The sequence below is a fragment of the Indicator indicator genome, chromosome 1 (genome assembly GCF_027791375.1).
Source record: "Indicator indicator isolate 239-I01 chromosome 1, UM_Iind_1.1, whole genome shotgun sequence".
Taxonomy (NCBI): domain Eukaryota; kingdom Metazoa; phylum Chordata; class Aves; order Piciformes; family Indicatoridae; genus Indicator; species Indicator indicator.
Genome location: NC_072010.1, coordinates 98,638,103 through 98,654,744, shown reverse-complemented (window position 1 = coordinate 98,654,744; position 16,642 = coordinate 98,638,103). Strand labels below are relative to the sequence as shown.

The following is a 16,642-nucleotide window of genomic DNA, read 5'->3' as shown; positions in this document are numbered from 1 at the left end:
GTCTAATGTATATCAAAGAACTTCCTTCTCCCTCCTCTTTCAATCTTATCCATGCATGGGGATTTTAGATAAAATGTTTCACCAGGGAGCATCCATTGGTGCTTTAGAGAAGGTACTAGAGGTGCCCGTCCAATGTGCAGTAATATGAAGAATCAGAGTAAGCGCAGCACTGTGCCCAGGCATCAAAGATGAAATAGAGACAAGAAGTTTTTATCTCAAATCCTGGTGGGCGGTGTTTATTTCTGAAATAATATCCACCCCAAGCACAAAGTTCTCAGAAATGACAAGACGGTCTCTTGAAGTTCTCAAATCTCAGGAGATCCTCTACCTGCATATGAAGGAGCCCAGATGCTCCAAAAACATCTGTTTTATGTGAAGAAGCTCTTTCATACGTGAGCTCTCATCTGTACTACTGCATAATTGCAGCCCTTCGCCATGCATTGTGTTAGCTTGCTCTTTTTGTTTGTTTCAATCTCTGACACAAAATGAATCTTCCATTAAAAAGCCATGGGATTGATGCCAAAAAACTCATCACACAACTCTGTTCAGGATTTACCTGGCTTCTGTGTGAAAGGGAGCAGCTCTGATAAGGCAAGTACAGGAAATAGAATGAAAAAGGGACCTCTTGGCTTATCAGTTTCAATCTCTTTGAATAACAGGCATGTACAAAACAAATGGCCTTTTCTAAACTTACTAAGCTCTGTCCTAAATCTCATTAGGTTTTCACTCTCACTTGTGCTACTAGAATGCTGTTCCAGCACCTCATTCCCTGCTCTGTTGCCTAGAAACCTTCTGATTTCCAACCTAAATTCATTCATGGCCAATTTATATCTATTTATTCTTGTGCTGCATTGTCCTTTAGCTTAAGCAGCTCTCCTCTCTCCCTAGCACTATTCCAAACCCCAATTCCTAAAAGTATTTATAGGCAGCAAATCTCTCCTCTCTTAACCTTTGTTCTTCCAGACTAAGTAACCAAGCTCCCTTATAGTATTCACCCTGCAGGTACATCACATCATGTTTTAATTACTTTGAGTAGCTGCAGTAGCATGAAGCTCAGTGCAAACTAATTAATGCAGAAAAGCTCAAACTAGTACCACATAGGTCAGCTCAAATGTCTCTCCACAGTCAGTTCTGTTACTGATAAGGAAACATACTCTTGACTGAGAGACACTCTCCATCCCCCTGATCATCCCACTGCCTCTCTTTGCACCTGTTCCAGGCTGAAAAATATTGTGATGGGGTCTCACATCCTCTTGGACAACATTAACCATACACACTGCAACGGGATGTACTACTACATCCTGAAAGGTCACTTGTCTTTTTCTCCCCTACACAGCATTACTGGTTCATCCTCCTTTGGTGACTTTCAGCCAGGAGTTTCTCATCTTAGTCCTGCCAACTAGAAACTCCCAATTCCTGAGAGATTCCTGCTACTCTCTGAGCAACCAGTTCCCAGGGTTTTGCACTCTCCCATTTAACCTCATCATCTCAATCACTGCAGTCGCAAAGAGCCTTCAGCTCTCCTAGTGCTGGAATCCACCTCTGCCCTGACAATACCTCCCAGCTTTGTTTCATCAGCAGACTTCATTACCATTTCTACTTTCAGTGCCAAGGTAATTAACACAAATATTAAAAAAGATCAGTCCTAGGAGCAATCTTTGAGCAGCCTCACTGGAAGATAACTTCTCTTCAACCTCTTAGGAACTGGTGTCTCAATCCTGTCAGTCTCTTACCCGCTTGAGGATTTCTCTAATAATCACTGTTGTCTTCAGCTGAATCTTCTCCACTAATTTGCTTCTTCTGGGACACCACATCATGTCTTATTAAAGTCTAGGTATATAAGGTCTACTATGTTTCTTTTACCTAGAGGGTCAGGAATCTTACCCCAAGAGAGCTAGTTGAGTGAAAGACGATACATGTTGTCCTATTTTTTCATTACTTCCTGGCTTTATTTCTCCTTTCCTTCAAAATCCATTCCACAGCATCATAAACTGCTGACATCTGCAAGCTGCATGTGGCAAGATGTCAGCTGTTCTCATTCCCACTGTCTGGGGGAATATTCTCTTCCACTTGTTCTCCTCACTCAAGTCATACATGTTTTGCATAGTAATGTCTTGGGGAGGGGAGGAAAAATCCTTCCCAGTTTACCAGTGGGAAAACCAGCTGTGGAGCTGGAGAAGCTGCCATGACACCTCTGTTTTTCGCTTGAAGAGGGTGCAGTAGAGAAGAGAAGGGATGACACACTGAGTGGCTGGCTGAGGTATCTGTGCTCGCCTTTCTGTCTTTTGCCTCCCTGTTCGTCTTCACTCGCTTCTTTTCTGTGCTTGTAAATACTCAAATATGTACCATCACCAAAATTAAAAAGAGCTTGGAACTGTTACCTCACGTGAGTGATACATGTATTGGACAGGAACCTTCTCCCCTCCCTCATTCATTCAAGAGAACTAGCCTGTATCTGCTGGATTCAGAGATTAACTCTGTAGGACATTGTGTGTGCCACTCAGGAGCAATACTAGGGTAGGAAATACAAAGGAGCAAGCAGAGAGAATCAGACCTGATCACCCTGAGTGTTCAACAAATTATCAGCCATGCAGGACAGGGATTACTTTTCAGACAGACACCTCACTCGCAGGGCCTGCCTCTCTATAGCATGTGAGAAACATTTGACAAGCCTTAGCTAGCCCATCCCAGCACCATCTGTAAGCTAGATCTGTATTATTAACACATTTTTTTGACCTTTCTATGATTAAATCCTTGACAATTTCACTGGCATTAAATCATCAGGACTAATATGAGAATTACCCCAGAGAGACAGAAGAATACAATGATATTCTCCTTCCCATGAAATTCTACCACAGGTATACACCTGCCAGGTAGGAGAGGGAGAAACAGCTCCTGAAACATTCCCATCACAGAAGGCCTTTCAATATAGTTAGAAATGAAGTAGCAGATGACTACAGGTTTCTCCATACCAGGAGTTTACTGAGCTACTATGGGAACTTACTGTGCACTATATATCCTACACTAACCATCAGGGAGGACTCAGCCCTCTTGAGAAGGGGTCACATTCTTCACTACAGGGTGAGAGTGTCCACAGAGGACACTCTTGCGGAGGTAGTCTCTGCGTAGCACTGTCCCTCTGTAGGCTGGCTTTCAATCTTGTGACTAACAGGGATACTAAAATAGTGGGAGAACAATGGTTAGATCAGAAGAGTCAGAAGAGTCAGCAGGCCTGTGTTTTAGTCTCTGAACTGCTTTTGCTTCATGATCTACACTAGCTGCTGCATAGTAACCACAGGGCAATTATGTTCTGAATGGGAAAGATCTAGCCCAGGAAGGATTGCTGGAGGAACACCTGCCAAAGCTTGATCAGAGTAAGCAATTTCTCAGTGTAGCAGAGTCTTCTGTGCAAATCTCACTCTCCTCACCATTTCTTTGAGGCCAGCCTTTTTCAAATCCAGAAGGCATTTCTGATTCACCATCCTCTCTGCCGCCTGATGTGCAGGCATCAGAGAAATACAAGACCTTCAGATACTTGATGTGCCAAAAGCACGTTTTTCAAGAGACCCAAATGCTCATGCACCAGACTCTGTGTGCACGGGGAGGTGGTGGAGGGGTAGTATGTCAAAAAACACCTCCTGTGACAGGCACCTCTGGGATAGGACTGCAGCTATGCTGGGCTGCTGATCCAAGCCAGCAGAGCAAGCCCTATGTTATTCGAAGAGGTGGAGGACCTTCCCAGGCTGGTGTAACTGTGTGGTAACTCTGTCTCTCTTCATTTATGGAAGGCTTAGACCATGGCATGTTATCTGGGGGAGGAGGTAAAAGGAACAGCAGTGGTGGCAACTGGAAGGGACAGTGTGAAGCCAGCAGCGAGTGCATCCTGTCGGCATGGGGAGGGTGGCACAGGCAGAAGCTGAAAATTGAGAGGGAAGAATGAGATCCATGGTCTTCAAAGGAAAAACAACAGGAAACTAGGTTTGAAAATAGAAAGATTAAGGTGAAAGGGGTGGCAGAGACAAGAAAAGCGGGTGAAGAAGGAAGAGGGGGGAAATGCAGAGAGGCAGTGGGGAAAACAGAAAGTGACACAGAAAGGGGGTGGAGAAAAAGAGAGGAAGAGAGAGAGAACCATATTAAAGGAGTAAACCTAAGCAACTGAGAAGAACAAGGATTCCAACTCAACTACAGAAAGGAAAAGTTCTAAAGCAAGGAAAGGAGACAGAAGACAAGATACTGGAAATCAGGTGAGTAACCATGAGGGCGAAATAACAGAAGCATTGATGGCAGATCAAACTGTTACACTCAAGGGGAAAACAGCATGAGGGGAATGAAGGACTTGGTGAGGCGGAAAAAGAAAGGTGGCCAAAAATAACTTAAGAACTTTATATTTTCTTTCAATTTCTCTCCAAAACATTCCCACTAGTAACAAGATGGGCTTGGGATGTTTTAAAAATTAAACTCTTGTTGTCACAGGCAGCTACCAAAATTACAAGAAAGCCTCCCTGCAATGAATGTGGATACTGATAGACTTCAGCGTACAGGGAAGCAGCGTAAGAGCCACAAGTATCCTCAGACAGCAAAATGTGCAAATTGCAGTTTCTGTCAGATCCCGTCTCAGCATGCTGTCAGGCTGCTCTGGGGAGATTGGGGAAGGGAGCTCTTACCTATGAGAGGCTCTCAGAGTACTTTATCAAAAGTCTGCGTGGAACACCCATATTCCAAACGCACAGGATGGTTTCAAAATATTGTAGTTTCTTTTCCTTCAGAGTATTGCATCCTGGCTGGTCTGTGACATGGAGCCTGGGAATGTAACTCAAATATAGAGAAGTGCCTTGCTCATATCTCCCAGTCACCCGTACTGTGCACGCCGTGAGGGGAATGCCTTTCTCCTCCATCCCAGCACTGCCCAGAGCAGCTTCAGCAAAGAGGCACACAGACCTAGAGGGACAAATGCCCTCTCCCACTAGCAGCTGCCGCTTCTTTTTATTTGCTTTCCTAAATTTTTTCACCTTTTCGTACTTGGAAATTTTATTCAATTACACTTCCTTAATTTAATACTTCTAGTATTGCCACTGCATGTTTCAAAGAACATCTTTGTTTGAAAACACAGTAACCCTCTAGGTCCACCTGGATAGAAGCAATGGCAATAAATGTAAAGGTTGCCTGCTAACGGCCATCTCTGACCTATGGAGACTCCTTTGATTTTTCTAAAGGGTCATTTGGCTAATGAGCTTTGTGGCACTCAAATTTTAACAGCTCAGGTAAACTGAGGCAGTGCTTGTGTCCCTGAGTACTTCAAACACCTTCAGAGGATCCTCTAAGTAGCATTTTTGGACTGATCTCAGCTAAAAAGGTCACTGGCTGTAAAAAACTTAATTGTTAAACAAAACTTCATTGCTTAACTCTTTCTCCATGCTAACTAAACCTATCAAACCAATTTGGTGAAGCATTATGCATGAGAGGTTTTTCCCACTGCTGCCTATGTGATCCCCTCTTTAAGGCTAAAGAACTTGATGCATGTAAAATATATGTGCATGTATGTGTGCAGATATGTGCAGGTAAAACTGTTTTTCAGAAGCCTCATAGGATTCAGTTTTTGCACCAGAAGCTAAACAATTCTGCATTTTCTGGTCTCTTCAAAATCAACTCTGAAAAGAGCACAGCAGATTTCTAACTTTCTTTCCCCTTTCCTTGGGAGTAGAGCAATAGTCTAGGAGAATTCCTGGGGCTTCAGGGTTTAAAATACATATCAGGCTCCAGTCACTTGGGAACTATGTTAAGTATTCCTGCTACTGTAACTATTTAGGGTTGTTGTTTTTTTTCCCACTCAACAGTATATCATATCACAATATTTTAGTATTATGGGCTTTCACATGAAAAATTTAAACCTTGCCAGAAAATACAGAACTCCATACCCTAGCCTCTCTTCTTCTCTTTTTGACCTTCAGACAGATTTCACACATTCTGCACGTTTGCCCTTCTTTTCTGACTTATCTTGCAGCATTGAAAATAGATGAGAAGGAATGAGTAATTCAGCACTATACTATGTCATTAGGGAGCAGATTTCAGAGACTGCTCCACACCTCGGGTGTTGCTGTATGAGGCACAAGGACAGAGGCTTAAAATTAGAAATAGTTCCCAAGAGGCACCAGAGGAACTTCAATCCTTGGGCTAAGAATTCATAAAGAGGTGGGGAAAAAAATCAATTTTATGGCTATTGATAAGCATCAGAGAAATCTCCATGAACAAAACTCTAGCACACAGCTATTTCCTTAAACAAAGAAATATTCATGCCACAGAGTAAGTAATGAGCATAGAGATGCATGTTTCTAAGTGTCTCTAGTGTGTTTTTAAAGAGGGGTCAGTGGTTTTTAATGTAAGAACTAATGGGTTTACACTTACATTTTCATCTTTCTTCATTATCTTTGTCATTATGGACATGCCTTAAGGATGGCTGAAAATTTCCATACAAAACTTCTTTCCCTTAGAAGTAGAAAAGCTGGCAGATGCCTTGGTCAGGGCACAGGGTCGCTGGGGAAGTGAAGCAGTCCAGCAAGGGTGACTGCTGCAGAGCTCCATGTTCTTCAGCTGCATTTGAATCTCTGTGAAGAAGGGAGGAAATAGTGAGATGGAAGAAAAAGTGTCTCCAATTTGAAATCAGACAAAGCTATCCAAGACAACTGGAGTTAATTCTTGCTTCTTACTCCAGTTTCCTCTGTCAGGATGGGGCAAATTGCTTAAGACATACTTCTTCACATATGGCCCTTCAATGGTGTCGCTAGTCTTCTGGATGTCTGATTTTTAGATTCTGGTCCACCTGATGGAAGTGAAAAACTCTCCCACTCCAGCATTAACCAGACAGAGCTTTGCTTTGAGCATACACCGTACAGCGTGAGATACACTGAAAAGAAAGCCAGATTAACAACATCTCTAAACAGCTTCCAAAATCAATGAATATGTTTATCTTAATCTCTCACTGCTTTAGTTCCTCAGCTATGAAGTTGATCTATTCTATCTCCTCACCTCTGGGTGGTAATAAAAATAAGTAAATTAATAATTGTGAAGCAATCAGATACTGTTGTGATGAAAGCCAAAGGAAAACCCAAGAGGAAACTAATAATTCTGTCTTTAGAACTGGACCTGAATAATGTACAGTAAATGAGGCACAGGCCACCCACTGAACAATGAGGAGAAAACAAAACATTGAATAGCTGCTGTTCAAGAAAGCCCCAGCTAGACTGGCACAGAATAAGGCAGGCATCCTGTGCAAAGAATAAAGTGACAATATAAGGATGTGGTTAAAGACTCATAGCTATGAGGCAAAGGCACAAAGAGATTGAATTAAGATTACTGAGAACAGTAACTCTAGCATTTCCTAACTTGCTCCTTCTGGATTTTGCAAATTTAATATTGGTTGTTTTTAAGAGGAGGGGGAGGATGTGCATGTATATGTGCATACACTAAGTATATAAAAATAATCCTCTCACAAATTATAGCAGAGTTTACCAGGAACAAGAAATTAAATACTTGAGGCAAGAACACAGCAATGAGGCTAAAGTGTGAAGACAATTCTAAAGATTTTTGGAAAGAAAGAAAAGAGATTTGACAAGGTAATATTAAGTGGGAAGTAGATAGTTAAATTTGTCCTTTCTAAAGCTGAAAGCTTTAGCAGTCTGGGTGATGTAAAGACTTAAGTGGTCAAAACTGCAAAAAGGCTGAGGCAAAGCTTTTCAGGGAGAGTTTGGCTGTAAGAGGGCAATAGGCAGGAAGGCAATGGGGTGAGGGAAAGGATGGGAAAAGACTGAATGAGAGCCCTCTCCTTCTCCTACTACCTCTCCAGTGTGTTGCATTTCAACACTATAACAAGTTGCAGCTTGTGCTCTCTATGTATCAGCCTAAAATCACTCCTATATTGGGTACAATATATTGCTGCTACATTGGGCACATGTGATGCCTGCCATCACCGCCGTGTCTCCTTATACCAGACTCCTCCACTGGCTAAGCAGTGATTAAGATCAGTTTCTCTCAGCAGAATTCAGGAACTGCTTTATTACAGGAGTCCCCACATTTCTCAGCACATTTGTTTTCCAAAGATACCCTGCCCTGGTGGGCAGTCCTCACTCCTGTATACAGCACTGCCCAGTTTAGCGTTAGCTGCAAATTCATAAAGGTCAACTTTGCACTTGAAGGATACAAAACAAAACACAACAACAACAAACAAAACAAACATAAAACACTCTAAAGAGCAGCAGGCCCTGTAATCCTGAGCTGGATGCTTTCTGTCATGGTAGTTAAGGTGTAAATTGAATAATATCCATCAGCCTCTTTGCAGCATTTACATCAGAAAGAAAGATGGTTTGTTTGTTTTTTTTTTCTAGCACAAAACTACAAGCCTTCATTTAGATTGTCTCAAGTCTAGTTTTGTCACATTTGTTCAGCTCTCTACAGACTCACATGTCTTTAAGGCACAGAGATAATCCCAAAAGAATTAGAGGGTGCTCCTTGCATGCAAAATGTAGGTCTGGATACCACTGCCACATAACTATTTGTTGCAGGCTGTTTAAACACACTGAGGCAAATTCATGACTCAGCTTGACTCATCTGAGTTCAAGGTCTTTTCTGTTCTTGGTCTCCTGCATTTACATCAGGCAGAGGTTGGTCCTGATGTCCAGATACATGAAAGCACAATTTGACTCTGGCCAAGGAGGAGGGAAACTAACATTAGACAGCCTGGATAGGCAAACAATTTAATTCAGCTAACTGGGAGACTGCAGTTTCCCCACCATCACTTCAGATGAAAATATTCTACATAATACTGTCATCTCTGTGTGTAACACATTCCTGATGTACACACTTGAAGGTGCTGAGTGATTTCCTTCTGTCTGTGTGTCTATGTGCGTCAGGGGAGGTGTGTGTTCAGGAGGTGACAGGTCATTCAACTCCATTATCTCCTCATCCCCTCTCTTTTTTTTTTTATGAACTCAGAGATTTTTCCACATTTGGAGAGGAGGGGGATAGCATAGCTCCAGAAGGAATTGCTGTCTGCAACTGCAAGCAGAACCAGTGGTCTGCATACAGCATCACCCTTCCAAAACTTTCAATGAACACAGGAGAAGCAGAGAAATGAGAAACACGGAATGCCTGTTTTCTAGGACAGGAGCTGCTAACACAGAGCTCTGTCTCTCCCATGAGATCTGACCCTTGGAGTCAAAGCAACTTTCCCTGATACTGATTCAGCACAGACTTTGAACTTAAGGAACTAGAAAGGAACCTATGCAAACATGCCAGATTTTTTTTTTTTAATAAAGCATAAAGAAGTACAAACCTATTTAGTCCAGATCCACAAATCAGAGTTACAAATTTGTCTAACGAACTGGCCTGTTTCAGGCAGAGACTTCTAAGTGCATATATGCAGACATGAAGCCAGAGGGATGAGGCTTGGACTACAATGCCTAAAGAGTCACTGTTTGTTTATTGTATACCGGTATGACAGAGCCAATGTCAGTAAACAGTGAACAAATTTATACGTGCTGAGGTGGGCTTCAGCATTGATCTACATTGCAAAGCTCTGAAAAGCCTCTGGAATCACACCTGTGCTGGACAATGCATTTCTAACTTTATTCATCACTTTATGTCATAAGCCATGTGTCCCCAAGATGCTGCCTGAGCAGGTCCTGGCAGCAAAGAAGCACTGTATACATACACTCAAAAGGCTGCTCCTTCCTACCACAGCTGCAGGCTCTGTCAGCAGCAAGATATTTTCTTAGAAAAGCACCAAGAAATGAGAATCTCTGGTTCTCCCAGGTGTACCTGCTGCAGAAGGATAGCATGAGAAGGATTTCTTTCAGTTGACCAAGACAACAGTGTCTCAGGGCACAGGAGAGAAGGGCTGCAGTTGGAGAAAGCAGATATTCTTGTGCTGTAGTGTTGTGCTGTTATCATCAGGCCTAAGAGGACAGAAAAAAGGACACAAATTTGCAAGTCACAAAAAGCCTGAGCTCTGTCTCTAGACTGCCATTGACACAGTGACCTTGAACAAGAAATCTGCCCCTTGTGCACCCCAGTAATCACCTCCTGCAAGATAACAATGACAGCATCCACACTGCATGGGAGGCTGAGGCTGGACTACTAGCAGGGGGCTGGAGATCCTTAAGTGAAGGTACAGCTGTATAGCAAAACTGCATTAACTAACCTCCATCTCAGAGCTGAAAGCATCCTTCCTAAGTGTCTACAGGCTTGAGAGGCCAGTTATGGAATACAGAGACTGGTCAGATCTGTCTGCAGTCTGACAGTTGTCAACATACAGGAAAAGATCTCTGCCTGCCTGCCACCCACACTAGCTCCTTGTGCCCCATGCTGGCTTGGACCTAGTATGAGTTGACAGAGATGGAGGAAAGAAGGCCACAAGGAGTTTCTAGGCAATGACCATACCACAGGCTTGTCTGGATGGTCCACTGCACAGAGCTGTCACTTTTCATGTGCCCAGTACCATGTGCCCAGTAGAGGAGACGGCTGCCTCCCCATTTGGTAGCTCAGAGAGTCATAGGGGATGGACTTTTTGCATGGCCACCACACAGATCCCTGTGTCTGGTATGTCAGTCTCTTCAAAACATCTCAGGTCTCAGCCTTCCAGTTATCTGATTAACTGTCAGATCACACATTTGTACCCAACTGAGTGAATCACACACGCAAATTGGGCAAAAATACAACAGCTCTGACTTCATTACTTTTCCCTTCACTGGGAACCATGCTTCCCACACACAAAGCCTTCCTGGGAGAGCCTCTCTGAATGCCCTGGACCTGCCCAGGAGAAGAGGTGCACGCAGCAAGGGAAAGCAGAAACTCTTACAATCAGGCTCTCCACTTTATTTTAGAAACATCCTGCAAAGATGGTGACCTCCTGTCACCTTCCTCATGGGAAAAGTTAGCATGAAGTGTCAAGCTCAGCTATTTATATCACTGCTGATAGGCTTGCCTGTCTTCTAAAGAGGAGAAAACTCTCTCCCTAATAAACCCCAGGGATAAAAAAACACATATGGAAGATGAGTGCACAGGGACAATCCTCCTGGCTCACTGTGAATTTCCTAGCTGTTCCTCAAAGCCCTGAGTAGTCTGATCAGAACGAGCCCACTAGCTGGAGCAAGCAGCAGTGACGCAAAGTGCTCGCTGGTCCTTCAGGGATTGTTGCTGCATCACCAAGAGGATGGGCAAAACTGCTCCAAGAGCAACAGACACTTCCCCTCCCTCAGAAAACGGTAGTGCCAAAAAGGAATAGCAGAAAGCAGCCCATGGCTGGCAAGCCAGCCTGGCATATTAGCAGGTGCCATCCCCGCTGGGGTATTTTTATCATGGAATTTGGCAGTCACAAGGCAGCCCGGAGCTAAGTGGACTCCACGCCTGGCCTGCAGTGTGATACTCGGTTTTCCCCAGCTTTTGTAGTGTTCCAGGTGATGATTAAGCTGAGACAGCCTTGTTGCTGAGTTTGTGCCAGGCTGTGCTGGTCTTTGTCACATACGCATTTCCCGGTGCCAAGATCCCATGACTGCACACAGCTCCTTTGTTGATCCAGCAGAAAGCCATCAGCCAAAAGGACGGCCAGGCAGTGGCACAGGCCAGAGCTCAGCATGAATATGGATGGTTGCTGCCGAGACCATCTTCCCTCAGGTGCTGAGACTTTATAAAGATATAGAGAGGCAGTTTTTGCTGAATCATGCCAGAGTTGGACAGGATTTGTGCAAATTATTACTAACTAGGAATATAAAAGTCCACAGATGCTCACACACTGAGAGGTCAAGACATGCAAAGACATAGTAGTCTGGGAATGAGAAAAAAGAAACCATATGGAAAATTCCCAAGAATAGTAAAGCTCTGAGGAGAAAGGCTAGGTCAGAGGCAGTTCTACGTATCCAGGAAAAGCTATCAGGAGGAGACAACAATCCTTCTTTTCTTGCTGGCAGCAGAGAGCTGGATGCCCACTTCTATTGATCTAGAAGGCCCTTAGCCTGGCATTGCAAGAATAGGTCACTAATGGCTAAAAAAGTCTAAGCCAAATAACACTGCTCTAGGAGTGAAACTACTTCTCTTGGTTTCTAAAACTCATTTTCCTGTGACCACCTACCCTGATTCTGATTTATACTCTCTTGGAAAATTTTGTGCATGTGTGAAGCAAGTGAATTACTGTTATTCTCGCATCCATTAACTCCTCTTGCACTTACATTTCCTTTACTTTGTGTTCTGTACACATTGACTCTTAAAATTTGCAAATGTCTAAGTTTAGTAGCCTTCCCTAGGGAAAACAGCCAATAGCAAAACCTCAGACTACCAGCACATGGTAGAAATACTGAGAAGAGGTGCTCAGTTTGTGACTGCACATGTCCATGGCAGGAAGGGAAATTCACCCTTGGCACAGTTAGGGAGAACTGTACATTTTTACCCTAAAAAACAAGGTGGATCAAGAAAAGGCAGCTGTCAGCTAACAACAGCAGGAGTAATAGGGGCACCTGCAAACAACAGAAACTCATCTGGAAAAAAGAGGACCCCCACCGTTGTGCATGCGGTCTTAGAAGGAATACTCCACATGTACAGTTGTGCTACAGCGTATTGACATTGGATGCACCTGCACACAACTCTATGCAGCTTGGTGCCTTGTCTGCACTTGGAAAAAAAATAAATTAAGATCCCTGACTCCGTGCAACTTTCTATAAATATTTCCCATCACTGCTTTATCTGGAAATATTTAATCCCCGGTGTTCAAAGAATGAAGCCATATCTTAATTTCTCCAGAACACAGAAGCGGCACTAAAGCCATTTCAGAGGCAGACCCACACATTCACCAGTTTTCACCAGTGCAGGCAAGAGAAGTCAGAAAGTCTAGATGATTTTTTTGTGTTACTGCTCCTCCAGTTCTAGGCTGGCAGCTGATGAAAGCTTCTGCATATGTCAAGCAGGCACCAGAATCTACACTGGCATGATCACAATATGCTTGCCAAAGCCCACCCTTTGCTTCCTGGTATGCCACTTCTTCCCCCTCAGACAAAGACGGGCAGTGGGGCAGGAAGTGGTCACCTCCCTGTCCCCTTACCTGGGCAATACTCACCCTTCCAGAGGGCAGCCCTCAGCAGCACCAAGAGTGTAAAGATTCACCTTTCAATTTTTGTCTCATATATCCTTGCAGGTGGACACTGCCTATAAACAGATGATGGCATAAATCATTGTGCATGCTCCTTCATTAAATTATATCAGTTGCATAAATACAGAAGGGGACATTGGTCCCCCAACAAGCATATCTCTCTGTTCTCCAGCTTCTGCTCACAGGAAACCTACACAATACTGCTGCTGTATTTTGAGTTTTTAACAGTGTCTATTCTCCACAGACATTCTTTACACAGTAAAAATAATTGGCTCTTAAAGACAAGACAAGGGACGATAAAGAAGGAGAGCTAATAATTTGGTCCCTACAGCTGATTTACCTGGTCTAGTACTTTTAATATTTCATTATGATGATTAGTAAGTTTTTAATTTATTTATTAAAAGGATATTTTCAAAAAGAGTGACTGTAGGAGTCTCTTATCTCCAAGGTAATACTACACTTTATAGCACCTAGTGCTTAACTCATGCACAAGGGAAAGCTTTGCAGTGCCCTGGGAAGGCAAGCATGGTGAGTGTAACTGGATCAAAAGGTTGCTCAAGTCACTCACACAGAGCCTGACAAAATTTTATCTTTTTATCCATGAGGTTAAGTGACTTGGTGAGAAAGAGTCAGAGTAAGAAGCAAAAATTAATTTTGCTCTCCTACATCTTCACTTTGCAATCTTACTGTCAGTCTGTCAAACCTTCCCTCTCATCAGACCACATACCAAACAGCACTTCCCAGGAGCATCTGGTCCTTGGGAGGCATTTCAAAGGAGGTTTTTTCTTTGTCTGTTTCATTTGAACTGTGAATTTTGACTCAGAGCTTAAGAAAAGAGGAGGGAGTAAGATCCACCATTTAGATTTTGCAGAAGTTCACTCTCAGAGAGGCCTGACAGGGTGGCAGCGGATTAGGTTTACTGCACTGGCACAGCTTACCAAAGTCTTTACACTCCCCAAAACATTTGCCTCTTCTAAATGAAACACTTGCAACTGGCAACACTGCAAAACCAAAGCAAAACCTATGGGCAATGGGCACAAGGGCAACAGAAAAGTTTTCTCTGCATTTCTTCTGTGGTGGCATCAAACTCAGAAATTTAAGTCCCAAGCTGCAAGCACTTCACGTTCCAGGTGTCGGTGCAGGTATTACACAAAGACAACACAGGAAAGTGCTGAGCACTGCTCAGACCAAGCTGTAGACTCTAGTTTCATCTCCTAGGGGATCGGCCTATTAAAGGTTCCCCAGAGCACAGTTTGCAGACAGATGAATGCTGCATTAACTACACAGTCCACAGAGGATGCAATATGCAGACTGCAGCAAAAGGACTTTCTGGACCAAGAATAGGTCTGGCTCAAAGTTTTGGCAACCCATTTAACAGGTTGTAGTTGGGTTACACAAAAAAGATCACTTTTAGTTTCAGTAGCTGAATTAAAAAACAACAACCAAAACCCCAACACATTGGTTTTGTTGGATGTGGAACAAGGTTTTCAGCCAACCAGATCTCAATCATTTCAGGGCAAAGGAACACATTTCCTTTGACAGAAAACAGATCATTTCACTCCATGCGTCCCTGGTTGTGTATTTGCTAATCCTCTTTAGAACCACTCTCTTCTATTTTTTCCCACAGAGGCTGTGTCCAATTCTCCCTTCAAGACTTCCCTTTCCACTTAGTGAGCAGAAAAAATGGGAGACTGGAGTTTCCTGGGAGAATTCCTTGAGGAGGTCCACAAACACTCCACTGTGGTGGGGAAGGTCTGGCTGACTGTGCTCTTCATCTTCCGGATGCTGGTGCTAGGCACAGCAGCTGAGTCCTCGTGGGGTGATGAGCAGTCTGACTTCATGTGTGACACCCAGCAGCCTGGCTGTGAGAACGTCTGCTACGACAAGGCTTTCCCCATCTCCCATGTCCGCTTTTGGGTCCTCCAGATCATCTTTGTCTCCACCCCATCTCTGGTATACATGGGCCATGCAATGCACACAGTACGCATGGAAGAAAAGAGGAAGATGAAAGAGGCAGAAATAGAGGCCCAGGAGATGAAAAACAGTGGTGACACATACTACCAGCAGAAGTGCTCCATGGCAGAGAAGGCTGAGCTGTCTTGCTGGGATGAATCAGGAGGCAAAATCATACTCAGAGGAAGTCTGCTGAACACCTATGTCTACAGCATTTTGATTCGCACTGCCATGGAAGTGGCCTTCATAGTGGGACAGTATGTCTTGTATGGGATCTTCCTGGAGACGCTGTATATCTGCCAGCGGGCACCTTGCCCCCATCCTGTCAACTGTTACGTTTCCCGTCCCACAGAAAAGAACGTCTTCATCGTCTTCATGCTGGCTGTGGCAGTGCTCTCCCTGTTCCTCAGTCTGGCTGAGCTGTACCACTTGGGCTGGAAGAAAGCCAAAGAGAGGTGTTCCAGGTCTTATAAACCCAGTACCAGCACAGTCCCTGGCAGACTGGAGTCTGCCCCACAAGTAGAAAGGGCCCAGATGTACACTCCTCCCCCAGATTTTAACCAGTGCTTGTCAAGTCCCAATGGGAAGTTCATCAGCCCCTTCAGCAACAAAACGGCCTCCCAGCAGAACACTGCCAACTTTGCCACTGAGAGGGTCCATGGCCAGGGGGATGCTGCTGGTGAAGGGTCCTTCACTAAGTCCAGCTATGCAGAAAGTCCAGAGGTGGCCAATGAATGTGCAGCACCCACCTTCCCTGAGAACTACTTCAATGAGAAACGTCGATTCAGCAAGGCCAGCCGTGCCAGCAGCAAGGCCAGGTCAGATGATCTGTCTGTGTGACCTGTCTCCAGGAGGGATGAGGAAAAGGAGCAGTCGCAGTGCTTAGTAAAACTTCTGCAAAGTGGACTCCAGACTCTTGCCACGAACCTCTCTCTGTTTTAACATCCTCTTGGCTCCTTTCCAGTGAACACCATTGTTACATTGCAGACAGCACCTCTCACAGCTTAAGGCAGGGGCAGCCACCAGCAGACACACAATGAAGAGAGGCAGCAATCTCAAGATGCGAAACTCTTGTCCGCATTTTCATCAGGGACCAGAGACTCACTATTCTTAGCCCGGTAGAGCACAGGCCAGCGGACTCCTGAGGCTGCCCAGCAGGTATCCACTGCGACACTGTATTCAACAGACTGACTGGAACTCAACCCCCTCGCATCTTCTTTGGTGTCTATTCAACATTTGCTACATCAGCTTGGTAAATATATTGAGCTGAAGCTTTTCTCACCTGCAGGGAACAGAAACACACCAGTAGGCTTTCTGAAAGAAAGACTTTCTCATCTGCTTTGTCCTCACTCTTTCTAATCCTCCCTTTTCCTGTCTGAGCCCAGATATTTTCTACCAGTTTACCAATACAATAAATTCTACTTGAATTTTTGACACTGTATATGTAACTCTTCCCTATAAATAAGGACATCTGTGATCCCTCATGCACAGCTGCCTCATGTCTAACATTGGAATCCCTCCCTCATTCCTAAGTCAGCACATCAACTGGCCCCAAGCACA

General features: G+C 44.1%; 1 protein-coding gene across 1 annotated transcript; it reads left to right on the top strand.

Annotated features, from left to right (window-relative positions):
- The first annotated feature begins 14,812 nt into the window (after window positions 1-14,812).
- On the top strand, window positions 14,813-15,952 carry GJA5 (gap junction protein alpha 5). Its single transcript, XM_054382086.1, has one exon. The coding sequence runs from the start codon at window positions 14,813-14,815 to the stop codon at window positions 15,920-15,922; it is 1,110 nt and encodes a 369-aa protein (XP_054238061.1). The 3' UTR covers window positions 15,923-15,952.
- Window positions 15,953-16,642: the final 690 nt, after the last annotated feature.

Coding starts and splice junctions, on each gene's coding strand:
- GJA5 (XM_054382086.1), top strand. CDS start 14,813: ATGGGAGACTGGAGTTTCCTGGGAGAATTCCTTGAGGAGGTCCACAAA.